The 15000-nt window shown below is 31.9% G+C and overlaps 1 protein-coding gene across 1 annotated transcript in view; it reads right to left on the reverse strand.

Annotated features, from left to right (window-relative positions):
* cpx (synaptic transmission protein complexin) overlaps positions 1-15000 on the reverse strand; it is a gene marked incomplete in the record, with an annotated part of 796948 nt that overhangs the window by 372447 nt on the left and 409501 nt on the right. The window contains 1 exon segment of the mRNA XM_070131451.1: positions 3839-3982. Within this exon segment, the coding sequence (XP_069987552.1) occupies positions 3839-3893 (55 nt within the window).

Below are 15000 nucleotides of genomic sequence, written 5' to 3' on the forward strand. Positions count from 1 at the left end.
TATGTTTATTATTTATATATATGTTTATTATTTATTTACATGTTTATTATTTATGTATATGTTTATTATTTATTTATACGTTTATTATCTATGTATATGTTTATTATCTATTTATATGTCTATTATTTATTTATATGTTTATTGCTATTTATATGTTTATCATTTATCTATATGTTTATTATTTATTTATGTGTTTATTATCTTTTTCTATTGCAATATATGTTTTTCTTTTAATCAGATTCGTTACTGTTTTTTAGGGATTTTTTCCTTATCATCATCATGAATTTGTCTTTTTTATTATTCTTTTTGTTCTGATAATTCCTTTTTTATTATTATTTCTACTACATTTGATTTTTTCTTTTTCTAACATTTCCTTTTATTTGCTTCTTTTGTCATTATTTCTATTTATTTGCTTCTTTTGTCATTATTTCTATTTATTCTAATGTTCATTAAATTTAATTTCTGTTCTAATATTTTCTCTCTAAAATCACTTTAATTATTACTGTTTTTTTTATTATTATTTAATCGAATTATGCGTGATTTTTTCTGTTCCCATTTTTCCTTTTTCATATCTGTTTCATCATTACTTATTTTCTGTTTCTTTCTTTATTTTTCTTATTGATTTCTTTATCATTATCTTAATCAAATCAAATCATAACACTTCTCATTTATTACCTTTTTCTATAATTTATTACCTTTTTCTATCATTCAATCGTTCCTATCTTCCTTCCACATCATCTTATCATTTCTGCATTATCTTATTTCCATCTTCCTTGCCCTTTTCCCTTGCAACTAGCATCGCAACGTGTTAACTAGCTTCTGCAATCTTAACGGCATCATTATCATTATCATTAACATCATTATCATTATCATTAACATCATTATCATTATCATTAGTATCATTATCATTATCATTAACATCATTATCATTATCATTAACATCATTATCATTATCATTAACATCATTATCATTATCATTAACATCATTATCATTATCATTAGTATCATTATCATTATCATTAACATCATTATCATTATCATCATCATCATCATCATCATTATCATTATCATCATCATCATTATCATTATCATTATTATTATCAATAATATTATTATTACTACTATTATTATTATCATTTTATTATTATTATCATTTTCGTTATTGTTATTGATATTATTGTTATTGTTATTGCAATTATCATTGTTATTGTTATTGCTATTATCAATGTTATCGTTATTATTACTTTTACTGTATAACGAAGTAAGATTCCTTACACCTTCATGCAGATCTCTGTTGGCTGAATGATTCAAATATTTACGATGATTAAAATTCGTTCGTGGAATAGATGCTTAAATGATAGATGGTACAAAATGGCAGAACAATGGAACAAAATTGAACGAATATAGCGTAAGAAAAACTGAGCAAATTTTAACGAATGTAGAACAACAGATATTGAATAAGATTTAAAGTATATAGAGTAGAGAAAATTAACGAATATAGGGTAGAAAATTATCGAATATATAATAACGGTAAATAAACTCAAATATTAATATAGAGAAACAAAAATTTAACAAAAAGGAGGACGAGAAACAGAGGAACAAAGGAGGAATTGAAACGGAGGATCAATGAAGGAAGAGAAACGAAGGGAAAAGGAAGAAATGGGGGATGAGGAGGAAGGAAAAGGGAGAATAAAATAGAAAGAGAAACGAATGGGAAAAAGAGGATGAGAGACTGAAGACAAATTGGAATTGGAAAAAGAAAAAGCGGAGGAAATTGAGGGAAGAGACATAGAGGAAAAATAAAGAGAAGAAAAACGGAGGAGGGAATGCAGGAAGACGAAAGACAACGATGGAAGAGAAACGGAGGAAAAGGAACAGAAGAACAGAAATAGAAAGAAAATAGCTACATGAATTTATTAATGTTGTTGTTGCATATATGTGTGTCTTGGTTATATGACATTTGATTTTTTTTTTTTTTTTTTTTCATTTTGACATTTTATAGAATCACATCAACAGTGGATATATACTTCACAAACAAACCAAACTGACTAACTGAATTCTCATTCATGAATACCATTAAAAATCTATTACTTCTTCGTCAATCAAGCCAGAGGACATCTTAATTGACTCATTTCGATAACTATTATCAAGTCTATCTGAGACTATTTCATAACTACTTCTTACTTTTCCTTATCTTTTGTATATATCTCAGTTATTTTCATCCATCTAATTCTATCATATTCAATTTTCTGCAATATCTTCCAGTAATTTGATTGCTTCTTTTTTATCAAATTTTCTCTTATTCATCATCTGATACATATTTTATTATGTGTTATTTAATTGCTCATTATCAATTAACAAGTAATCCTTTCGTTGGTTAATAATTCTCATCTTATATATATTCTATCAGCGTTCTATATTTTGATACAATCTATTTAATTGTAGTTTCTTTTTTAATCCTTTAACTAGCTATCATTTATTTATTCCTGTCTCTCTCTCAATCTCTTTATTTATCTGTCTGTTTATCTCTCCTTTCTCTTTCTTTCTTTCTTTCTTTCTTTCTTTCTTTCTTTCTTTCTTTCTTTCTTTCTTTCTTTCTTTCTCTCTCAATCCCTCCCTCTCTTTCTTCCTCTTTCTCTTCCTTTCCTTCCCCTTCTTCTCTCTCCTTCTTCTCCCTCTCTCCCTTGTTTACTTCTTTTCCTCTATATATTCAATTCATTTTCCTTTTTAAATATTTGATAATTCATTACCTTTTCTCGGATTATTTTATTCATCATTTATCATATTATTCTCTAAATTCATATTCCTTAATCAAGTAGGCTTCTCTCTTGATATTTGATCATTTGATTGTAATGTTTCTATAAATTTCATATATCACCACTCATTTCTAAATCTTTGAGTAATCATTATTCATTTGAATAAAAAAAGATGTAAGTTCAATAATGTGATCATTGCATAGTTTCCCCACTTTTTTTTTTTTTTTTTTACAAAGTAATTGATCAGTTATAATAAGTAATCATTTCATTTTTTCCTATTACCTAAATACAATTATTCTATATATATACATATATTTTTTCTCGAATATCTAATTACTGTCCATATTTTTTTTTTCTTTATATAAATGTGATATGACTTTTTCTTCGAATTTCAAACTACAGTTAATTTTTCTTCTTCTCTGAATAAATAATTTCATCAGTCGACCTTTTTTTTTATTTTTTTTAGACAGCGTTGATCTTTTAAGAAGTAATCAACAAGTTATGATTATTTTCTTTAAGTGATAATACAATCCACTTTTTTCTCTAGATAATTTTGACATAATTATTACCTTTTGATAGATAATAATTATCAATCTTCTTCTCTGTTCTAGGAAATCACTCAGAATTTTATATCTAATTATTATCATTATTTATTTCTTCTTCTCTATTCTAATAAATCATTTAGTTTTTATATCTGTTTATTTTTCTCTCTATTCTGATAGATCATTTGTCTGTTTGTTATTTTATATATATTTACTTTTTCTTTCTTCTTCTTACGTGAATGGCTTATCATTAGATATAAAAAAAAAATAATAATCTATCAAAATAGGAAATATTCATATATCAAATGACTTTCTTTTATTTCTTTTTCTTCTTCTTGTTCTCAAACCTAGTCAATCATTAAGGGTTTGAGAATATTTTTTATATCAAATGACTATTTTTTTTCTTTCTTTTTCTTCTTCTTGTTCTCAATCCTACTTAATCATTAATGGTTTGAGAATATTTTTTATATCAAATGACCTTTTCTTTTTCTTCTTCTTCCTTTCAATCCTACTTAATTATTAAAGTTTTGTTTCACTTACCTTTTACAGCGTTAAGTTGACTCCCCATCATCTGTTTGGCGATAAAGGCAGCCATCTTTAAGTTCCTTAAGCTTCTTCACAGACACAAACAAAAAAACTTTTTTTTTTTCTTCACGGATTACGGCACTCGGACACCGGCTAAATCTGCGGAGGAAGAGAAAAAATCGAGTGAGAATTGGCATGTGTGTATTTTTTGTATGTATGTGTGTGTGTGTGTGTGTGTGTGTGTGCGTGTGTGCGTGCGTGTGTGTGTGTGTGTGTGTGTGTGTGTGTGTGTGTGTGTGTGTGTGTGTGTGTGTGTGTGTGTGTGTGTGTGTGTGTGTGTGTGCGTGTGTGTGTGTGTGAGTGAGAGTGAGTGTGAATGTGAGTGTGTGTTTGTGTGTGTATGTGCGTGTGTGTGTGTGTGTGTCTGTGTCTGTGTGTGTGTGTGTGTGTGGTTAAGATATGAGGATAAAGATCTTCACAATACAAGAGATGTATCGTTCTGTGAAGATATTCATCCACATTCATACCTTTTCTACATAAGTCAACATGAATGGTGTGTGTGTTTGTGTGTTAGTTTGATTCTGTGTATTGGTTGTGTGTGTGTGTGTGTGTGTGTGTGTGTGTGTGTGTGTGTGTGTGTGTGTGTGTGTGTGTGTGTGTGTGTGTGTTTTAGGTTGTTTTGTGTGTTCTATTTGTATGTATGCGTGTATATTAGGTTCGTCGTGTATGTTGTTTGTATATATGTTTGTATGTTAGGTTAGCCGGTGTATTATTTGTATATGTGTGTATATATGTTAGGTAAATTCGTGTGTATTATTTGTATGTAAATGTGTATGCGTTTTATCACGTGTATGTATGTTAGGCTGATTCATGTACATCATTTGTATGTGTATATGTTTGGGCTAATCCGTGTATAATATTCGTGTGTATGTGTACATGTTAGTTTGATCGTGTGTGTGTTATTTCGTGTGTACTGTTTGTATGTTTGTGTGTATACGTGATTCGTGTGTATTCTCCTTCTATGTGCGTTAGCCATGTACGTTTGATTTATGTGCACAATTCCTATATATGTGTATGTTAATTTGATGATGTGTATGTACTGACTCATGTATTTTATTCTGTACATAAACATCTTTTCAATATTAATACGGTATGTATATTTAATCCCATGTACGAATTTTCCCACCAATCTGTAATCATTAAAACAAAAAGATTAATCATACTGAACAGATCACACTGATGAGAGATAATAGGCTTTTAAAAAATATATATATATATTAATGAGAGGAGATATAATAAGAATATTCTCCATCATCAGGATTATTATTATTTCTTTTTTTAGGGGAAAATGATCCACGGTGATGTTGTTTAATCTTAATAATCTATTTTGATTTCGGTAATTCCTTTTGTACAGTGAGGTGGATTTTGAAGAATTAGGGTTTTTTATAGAGTTTGTTTGTTGATTTGCTATTTTAGGAGATGAAGGAAAATAACATTATTTTAGTGTTATATATAATGTATATCAATTTTTATATAATTGGTTCATTTTCTTTCTTTTTGCTTCACTTCTCGTCTCTATTCGCTCTCTCTCTTCCTTCTTTTTGTCTTTTTTTCCTTTTCTCTCTTTCTGCTTCACGCCTTGTCTCTGCTCTCTCTCTCCCTTCCTTCGCATCTACACTAAGGAAATATATATATTCTTTTATTTATTTTCATTTGTTTTTCATTATCATATATTAATTAGTTTTGGCCAAGTTATTGTTATCATTATTGTTGTTATTCATTAAATTAGATTTCTTATAAACCTTTTGGGGAGGGAAGAGATACTGGATGTATTTTGTAATAATATTCCTGTTCAGTATTTTTGTATTTCCGTCTCGACCATTCCATAAGGCTGATTCTGCCTAACGAACAAAGAAATCAGAAAGCAAAGAGAGAATGAGAGGATGTTTTTTCGCTCTCTTTCTCTCTGTCTCTGTCTCTCTCTCTCTCTCTCTCTCTCTCTCTCTCTCTCTCTCTCTCTCCCTCTCTCTCTCTCTCTCTCTCTCTCCCTCTCTCTCTCTCTCTCTTTTTTTTTTTTTTTTTTTTTACCTTATCTATGTGTATGTGTGTTTATGTGTGTGTTTATGCGTATGGCTGTTTGTGTGTGTGAGTGTGTGTGCATGTCTGTCTACGAGTACGTGCATGTACAAGTATAGAAATATGTTTGTACACTTCTATGTGCACAAATGCGTGTGCGTGTATGCTGAACAACGAAAAATTAACTTCAAAAAATGGCACTTTGATGGAACAAACACTATCTCTCTCTCTCTCTCTCTCTCTCTCTCTCTCTCTCTCTCTCTCTCTCTCTCTCTCTCTCTCTCTCTCTCTCTCTCTCTCTTTTTACTTTATTTGTGTGTATGTGTGTGTGTGTGTGTGTGTGTGTGTGTGTGTGTGTGTGTGTGTGTGTGTGTGTATATGTGTGTGTGTGTGTATGTGTGTGTGTGTGTGTGTGTGTGTGTGTGTGTGTGTGTGTGTGTGTGTGTGTGTGTGTGTGTGTGTGTGTGTGTGCATGTCTGTGTACGAATGCGTGTATATGTGTTTGTACACGCATATGTACACAAATGCGAGTGCGTGTATGCTGAACAACGAAAATTTAACTTCAAAAAATGGCACTTTGATGGAACCAACACTATCGCTTTTTAGGTCACCACTTTTGCATTATGTAAAGATATGCGGAATCGATCAGTTTAACTTGCACTCCCCTTTTTAGCGTGTGAGTCGAGATAAACAAACAACTTGTGGAATTTCGTGGGAAGAATAGAGAGAGAGAGAAGACAAGGCGAAGGAGGGAAGAGGGAGAATAGAGATGAGAAGGGAAGTAGAAAGGAAGAAGGTGGGAAGAAGGACGAAGCGAAGGAAGGGAGAGAGAGAATAAAGTGGGAAGTGAAGCAGAAAGGGAAGAGAGAGAGAAGACAAGGCGAAGGAGGGAAGAGAGAGAATAGATATGAGAAGTGAAGTAGAAAGGAGGAAGGTGGAAAAAAGGACGAAGCGAAGGAAGGGAGAGAGAGAATAGAGTGGGAAGCGAAACAGAAAGGGAAGAGAGAAAGAAGACAAGGCGAAGGAGGAAAGAGAGAGAATAGAGATGAGAAGTGAAGCAGAAAGGGAGAAGAGGAAACAGAAGACGCCGCGAAGGAAGGGAGAGAGAGAATAGAGATGAGAAGTGTAGAAAGTAGAAAGAAAGAAGATGGAAAAAAGGACGAAGCGAAGGAAGGAAGAGAGGAATAAAGATGAGAAGTGAAGCAGAAAGGGAAAAATAGGAAAAATTACAATGCGAAGGAAGTGAGAGAGAGAATAGAGACGAGACGTGAAGCAGAAAGAGAGAAAAGGAAAAAGAAAACAAAGGAAAGGAAGGGAGAGAGAGAATAGAAATGACAAGTGAAGCAGAAAGAGAAAAAAAAGAACAATTAGAATAAAATCAATTAAAATAGTAAGGGACAAACAGACAAATATGCAGAAAGACAGTGAAACAAACAGCTAAAGAGAAAGGACAGAAACAGTGCTTAGGAGAATGAATTAAAGAAAGAGATAAGGAGAGAGAGAAAGAGAAAAGACGGAAGGAGGGAGGGGAAATAGTAGAGATAGATAGACAGACAGATTCACCTGTCATTCATCCTCATATTCATAATAGTGAGTGGATGACTGAATAATGAGTTACAACAAACAACAACAAGAAACGGGTTATTTTCAATATATACATAGCGATATATGTATTGAATATATCTATAGTTTGATATATGTATAGCGATATAGCGACAAACAGCAATAAAAAAAACGGGTTATTTTTAATATATATATAGTGATATATATATCAAATATATATATAGTTTGATATATATAGCGATATATGTATTAAATACATATATAATTTGATATATATAGCGATATATGTATTAAATACATATATAATTTGATATATATAGCGATATATGTATCAAATATATATACAATTTGATATATATAGCGATATACGTATTAAATATATATATAGTTTGTTATACATATAGCGATATAGCGACAAACAACAATATAAAAAAAAACTGTTTATGTGCTTTGCAAAGAACGTAATACATGAGAAGTAAACACATTTATGCAAGATATGCAAGACAAGGAGGGATTGGATTTGCAACTCCTGCAGAGAGGCGGTCGCGTGAGAGGAGAGCGAAGAGAAGAATATACATAGAAGAAGAAAAAGGGAAAAAAATATATGAAAATAAGAAGAAAAAAAGGAATAAAAGAAGAGAAAAAAGCGTTGTAAACTGTGACACGAGGAAGAGAAGAATATATATAAAAGAAGAAAAAGGAAAATATATATAAAAAAAAACGTTGTAAACAGTGACACGAAGAAGAGAAGAATATACATAGAAGAAAAAGGAAAAAATATGAAAAAAGAAGAAAAAAACCTAAACAGTGATACGAGGAAGAGAAGAATATACATAGAATAAGAAAAAGGGAAAAAATATTTAAAAAAAGGAAAAAAAGAGAAAAAAAACTTGTAAACAGTGAGACGAGGAAGAGAAGAATAAACATAGAAGAAGAAAAAGGGGAAAAAAATATAAAAAAGAAGAAAGAAAGGAAAAAAAGAAGAGAAAAAAAACGTTGAAGAGAAGAATATACATAGAAGAAGAAAAAGAAAAAAGAATATGAAAAAGAAGAAAAAAAACGTAAACAGTGACACGAGGAAGTGAAGAATATACATAGAAGAAGAAAGAGGAAAAACAATAAAAAAAAGAAAAATGGAGGAAAAGAAAGAAGAGAAAGAAAAAAACGTTGTAAACAGTGACACGAGGAAGAGAAGAATATACATAGAAGAAAAAAAAGAAAAAAAAATGAAAAAAGAAGAAAAAAATGGGAAAAAAAACGTTGTAAACAGTGACACGAGGAAGAGAGGAATATACAAAGAAGAAGAAAAAGAAAAAAAATATGAAAAAAAAGAAAAAAAACGTTGTAAACAGTGACACGAAGATGAGAAGAATATACATAGAAGAAGAAATAGGAAAAAATATGAAAAAAGAAGAAAAAAGGGAAAAAAAGATGAAAAAAATGTAAACAGTGACACGAGGAAAAGAAGAATATACATAGAAGAAGAAAAAGGAAAAAAAATAAAAAAAGGAAAAAAAAAAAAAAAGAGAAGAATATACATAGAAGAAAAAGGAAAATATATGAAAAAAAAGGAAAAAACTTGTAAACAGTGACACGAGGAAGAGAAGAATATAGAAGAAGATAAAGGAAAAAATATGAAAAAAGGAAGAAAAAGAGAAAGAAAAAAACGTTGTAAACAGAGACACGAGGATGAGAAGAATATACATAGAAGAAGAAAAAAGTAAAAAATACGAAAAAAAAGAAGAAAAAAAAGAAACTAAAAAATCTTGTAAACAGTGATATGAATAAGAGATGATATGTATTATGCATGAGAAGAAGGAAAAGGAAAAAACATGAAAAAAAGAAGAAGAAAAAGGAAAAAATATGAAAAAGAATAAAAAAAAACAAAAAAAAAAAGAACAGAAAGAAAAAAAAAGAGAAAAAACTTGTAAACATTGCCACGAGGATGAGTTGGTATGCATGAGAAGAAGAAAAAAATATGAAAAAAGAAGAAAAAGGGAAAAAAAAAAACCAAAAAGCAAAAAAAAAAAAAAAAAAAAGTTGTAAACAGTGACACGAGGATGAGTTGATATGCATGAGAAGAAGAAAAAGGAAAAAAAAAATATGAAAAAAGAAGAAAAAGAAAAAGAAAAAAATATGAAAAAGCAAAAAAAAAAAAAAAAAAAAAACTTGTAAACATTGACACGAGGATGAGTTGGAATGCATGAGAGGAAGGAAAAGAAAAAAAAATATGAAAAAGAAGAAGAAAAAGGAAGAAAAAAAATATGAAAAAAAAGAAAGAAAAAAAAAACGTTGTAAACATTGACACGAGGATGAGTTGGTATGCATGAGAGGAAGAAAAAGGAATAAAATATGAAAAAAAGAAGAAAAAGGAAATAATATGAAAAAAGAAGAAAAAAAGAACAAAAGTTGTAAACAGTGACACGAGGATGAGTTGATATGCATGAGAAGAAGAAAAAGGAAAAAAAAAATATGAAAAAAGAAGAAAAAAAGAAATATGGAAAATATGAACGAAAAATACGAAAAAAAAAGAAAAAAAATAAAAAAAACGTAAACATTGACACGAGGATGAGTTGGTATGTATGAGAGGAAGAAAAAGGGGAAAAAATATATAAAAAAAGAAGAAAAAAAAGGAAAAAATATGAAAAAAATATGAAAAAAGGAAAGCAAAAAAAAAAAAAAAACGTTGTAAACATTGACACGAGGATGAGTTGGTATGCATGAGAAGAAGAAAAAGGGAAAAAATGAAAAAAGAAGAAAAAGGAAAAAATATGAAAAAATAAGAAGAAAAAGAAAAAAATATGAAAAAAAGAAGAAAAAAAAAGAAGAGAAAAACAACGTTGTAAACAGTGACACGAAGATGAGTTGGTATGCATGAGAGGAAGAAAAAGAAAAAAATATGAAAAAAGAAGAAAAGGAAAAATTATGAAAAAAGGAAGAAAAAAAGAAAAAAGAAAAAAAAACTTGCAAACATTGACACGAGGATGAGTTGGTATGCATGAGAAAAAGAAAAAAAAAAAAAAAAAGAAGAAAAGTTTTAAAAAAATATGAAAAAAGAACCAAAAAGAAGAGAAAGAAAAAAAAAAAAAAAGAAAAAAAAAGAGAGAGAGAGAGAGAAAAAAACGTTGTAAACATTGACACGAGGATGAGTTGGTATGCATGAGAAAAAGAAAAAGAAAAAAAAAAGAAGAAAAGTTTTTTTAAAAATATGAAAAAATGAAAAAAAGAAGAGAAAGAAAAAAAAAAAAAAAAAAAAAAAAAGAGAGAGAGAGAGAAAAAAAACGTTGTAAACATTGACACGAGGATGAGTTGGTATGCATGAGAAGAAAAAGAAGAAAAAGAAAAAAAAAGAAAAAAAAGTAAAAAAAAAAAATGAAAAAAAGAAGAAAAATTTGAAAAAATAAGAAAAAAAAAAAACAACGTGGTAAACATTGACACGAGGATGAGTTGGTATGCATGAGAGGAAGAGAGTGGTGATGCAAAGACGGATGGCATAGTGTTGATATGCAACAAGGGAGATGGCTGGAGTGTTCGCATTCTGTCTGGTTGTTGCTGGTTCGTGTGTGTCTTTTGTGCATATTTCTTATTGCATTTATTCGCGTCTCGCTGGTTTACGTGTTTCGCGGAGAGTGAAAACAAGGAAGAGAGAGAGTGAGAGAGGAGGGATTGGGAGAGAGAGTGAGAGAGAGAGGGAGAGGGAGAGAGAGAGAGAGAGAGAGAGAGAGAGAGGAGGGATTGAGAGAGAGAGAGAGAGTGAGAGTGAGAGAGAAAGGGACAGAGAGAAAGAGAGAGAGAGAAAGAGAGTGAGACAGAGACAGAGACAGAGACAGAGAGAGAGAGAGAGAGAGGCAGAGAGAGACAGAGAGAAAGCGAGAGAGATAAAGAGTGATGAAAAGAGTGAGAGAGAGAGAGAAAGAGGGAGGGAGGTAGATTAAGATAGATAGATAGATAGATAGAGAGAGAGAGAGAGAGAGAGAGAGAGAGAGAGACTAACAGACAGAGCGAAAGAGAGAGGAAGAGATTTTCCTCTATTTTTCTCTATTCCTCCCCTTCCTCTTCCATCATCATCATCTTCTTTCGTTCCCCCTACAAACACACGGCGGTCGCTACCTCTGACCTTTCTCAAGAGTTCACTAATAGATGCGTTTGTTTGTTTGTTTGTTTTGGGGGAATTAAAGGGACTCTATCTGATTGACATGAGTGTGTGTGTGTGAGTAATTGTTTTATTATAGTCTGTCTGTTTTCTTGTTGTTGTTGTTGTTTTTGTTTTGTTTTGTTTTTTGTTTATATTTCCTTCTTTTTTCCCTTTTCTTTTTTCTCGCTTTTTCATCCAGATTTTGTGCGATATCAAATTGTAGTAGATTTACCCTCCCCGCTAGCTAGTTAATAACTACATACATATTGCATTCCCACGCATTCAAACTGCATTCAAATTAATTCCTATACATTCAGACTAAATTCAGAATACATTCATCCCCAAAAACCATACTGCATTCGCGATGCATTCCACCCCGTGTAACAACGTAAATTAATTTCAAGGCTTTTGCAATTCTCTAATCTCATTTTCCCTTTTTTTTTGGGGGGGGGTAGGGGGGAGGGGGGAGGGTGGTTGCGTTCAGGAAGGTCCCGGAGTTGGAGCGTTCGAAAAGCCTCCTTGTCGTCCTATCTGGGGGTCTGGAGTCGCTTGATAAGAGATAAGGATAAGGCTGGAAATCGTTCTTTTAAATTGCAGTCGCAGCAGCACTTTTCCCTCATTTTTTTTTTGGACAATTTTATTTAACATAAATACTAACATTCTCGGATATAGCTCTTGATTTGACTATGTTTGGCTGAAAAAGTTGACGGAAAGGTTTTCAGACGGAAACGATCATTATCGACAATTCGCTCAAAAATGGACAAAATTTCAGAAAATTGTAAAAAAATTGACGCAAAAAGTCCTAGTGTGACATCACCTTTAGTGTTCCTAGGACTATGTTTGTCTTTTTCTCTTTGTCTGTGTCTGTCTACCTGTCTATCAACTGATTTATCAATCTATCTAACTGATTATATGTGTAGTTGTATGTCTGTCTGTATGTTTGTCTATCTATATCTATGTCTATCTGTCTATTTACATAATGCTCTCTGCCTCTCTCTCTCTCTCTCTCTCTCTCTCTCTCTCTCTCTCTCTCTCTCTCTCTCTCTCTCTCTCTCTCTCTCTCTCTCTCTCTCGATGTATCTCTCTGGTAGCAAATGCTGTCAGATTGATTAATTTATTTCCCTAAGTAGAAAATATAGTTATGAAAAAACAATATCAATTTCATCTGTTTATTGATGAAATTTTAGCGTTAAAAAGATTTCATGTATTTGAAGTAAGATTTTTTAAACTGTTAGTATTAGTAGTGAAATAATTATTATCATTTTTTCCTTTTTTTTCTTTTTGCTAACTGTATTTTTATTATCATTTGTATAACTATTATTATTATCATTATTACTGTTATTATTATTATCCTTATCACCATCATCATCATCATCATCACCATCATTCTTATCTAGCCACTTCCCCATCTATTAACATATCTATCAACGCACCTATCCAACCTACTTATACCCACCCATTTCATCCCCCAATCCCCCCAACCACCCAACCCCAAACTCCAACCCTCAACCCCCAGCCCCCCACCTCAAAAAAACATACATAAACCCCCACACTGACACCCCCAACCCCCACCCTCAACCCCCAACCCCCAACCTCCCCCCCCACCTCAAAAAATATATATAAACAAAGAAAACAAACCACTGAACTTTTACAAAAGAGTCCAAAACTTCGACAGACAGGTTTTAAATGTAGAATCCGCAGTAGTTATAAGTAAGGTCCATGCGCGGAATAACTTTTAACAAGGTAGTGTTAAAGTGCATAGGTTGGTCGGTCTGTCTTGTTTGTAACGTCGAAAGTAACTGCCATATGTAAAATTCTTTGGGGGAAGAAATTAATAATACTATAAGTTTATTTCTGTTCATCTTATTGTCATTATCATCATGTATTATGATCATTATCATCATCATTGCTTTTCTTATTATCATTATTTCCGTTATCAGCATTAGTGTTGCTGTTGTTGTTATTATCATTATCATCAAGGATATTATTATCATTATTATTGATAATATTGTTATCATCATTATTGCCATCATTATCATCACTATCGTTATTAGTATCATGATTAACATTATCCTTGCCATTATTATTGTTATCATTATAATCATTATCATCATTATCATTGCCGTTATAATCATTGTTATTATTGTTCTCATTGTCATATTCATTATAATCATTTTTACTTTTATCATTTTTGTTATCACTACTATTATCATCATTTTTTTATCATTACTATGATTATCATTGTTAGTATTATCATTATTTTTTATATAAATATTAGTCTCATCAGAACCAGTATCATGAATTTCGTTTTGTTGTATACCCCTAAGTCATTTGATAAAGATAATAGAACTTACAGCATGTAAATTGCTGTCTGTCTGTCTCTCTCTCTCTCTCTCTCGCTCTCTCTCTTTCTCTCTCTCTCTCTCTCTCTCTCTCTCTTTCTCTTTCTCTCTCTCTCTCTCTCTCTCTCTCTCTCTCTCTCTCTCTCTCTCTCTCTCTCTCTCTCTCTCTCTCTCTCTCTCTCTCTCTCTCTCTCTATTTCTTTCTCTCTCTCTCTCTCTCTCTCTCTCTCTCTCTCTCTCTCTCTCTCTCTCTCTCTGTCTCGCTCTCTCTCTCTCTCTCTCTCTCTCTCTCTCTCTCTCTCTCTCTCTTTCTCTTTCTCTCTCTCCTCTTTCTCTTTCTTTTTCTCTTTCTCTTTCTCTTTCTCTCTCTCTCTCTCTGTCTCTCCCTTTCTCGTTCCCTCTCTCTCTCTCTCTCCCTCTCTCTCTCTCTCTCTCTCTCTCTCTCTCTCTCTCTTTCTCTCTCTCTCTCTCTCTCTCTCTCTCTCTCTCTCTCTCTCTCTCTCTCTGTCTCTCTTTCTCTCTGTCTCTCTCTCTCTCTCTCTCTCTCTCTCTCTCTCTCTCTCTTTACCGATAATAATTTGAACATAATGATATGAAGAAATCTATACCAGAGTATAAACCAATACACACATCCATAATATTGCGCTACAGTATTGCACATACACACTCAATACACACTATCAGTAACCTTATATAGGAACGCACGTAAATTTACACTCGTACAAAAACGCACACAGTGACACATACATACGTACAAAAAATCACACAAAATGGCACACATATTCATGCAAAAGCACTGATAAGGTGACACATATACACAGAAAAACGCACACAAACTGACTCATAAACGTACACAAAAACGCCCACAAACATACTTACATACTCCAAGAAACACACACACACACAAACCCACACAACTATACACACACACGCTCACCCAAAACCACACAAACACTCACGCATACTCACACGAACCTACACGCAAGCAGATACAAACACGACCATGTACACGAAGCTAGAACACACGCAACCCACGCACGCACACAACCCTGACCTGCACC

Source organism: Penaeus vannamei, chromosome 16, assembly GCF_042767895.1.
Source record: "Penaeus vannamei isolate JL-2024 chromosome 16, ASM4276789v1, whole genome shotgun sequence".
Classification (NCBI taxonomy): domain Eukaryota; kingdom Metazoa; phylum Arthropoda; class Malacostraca; order Decapoda; family Penaeidae; genus Penaeus; species Penaeus vannamei.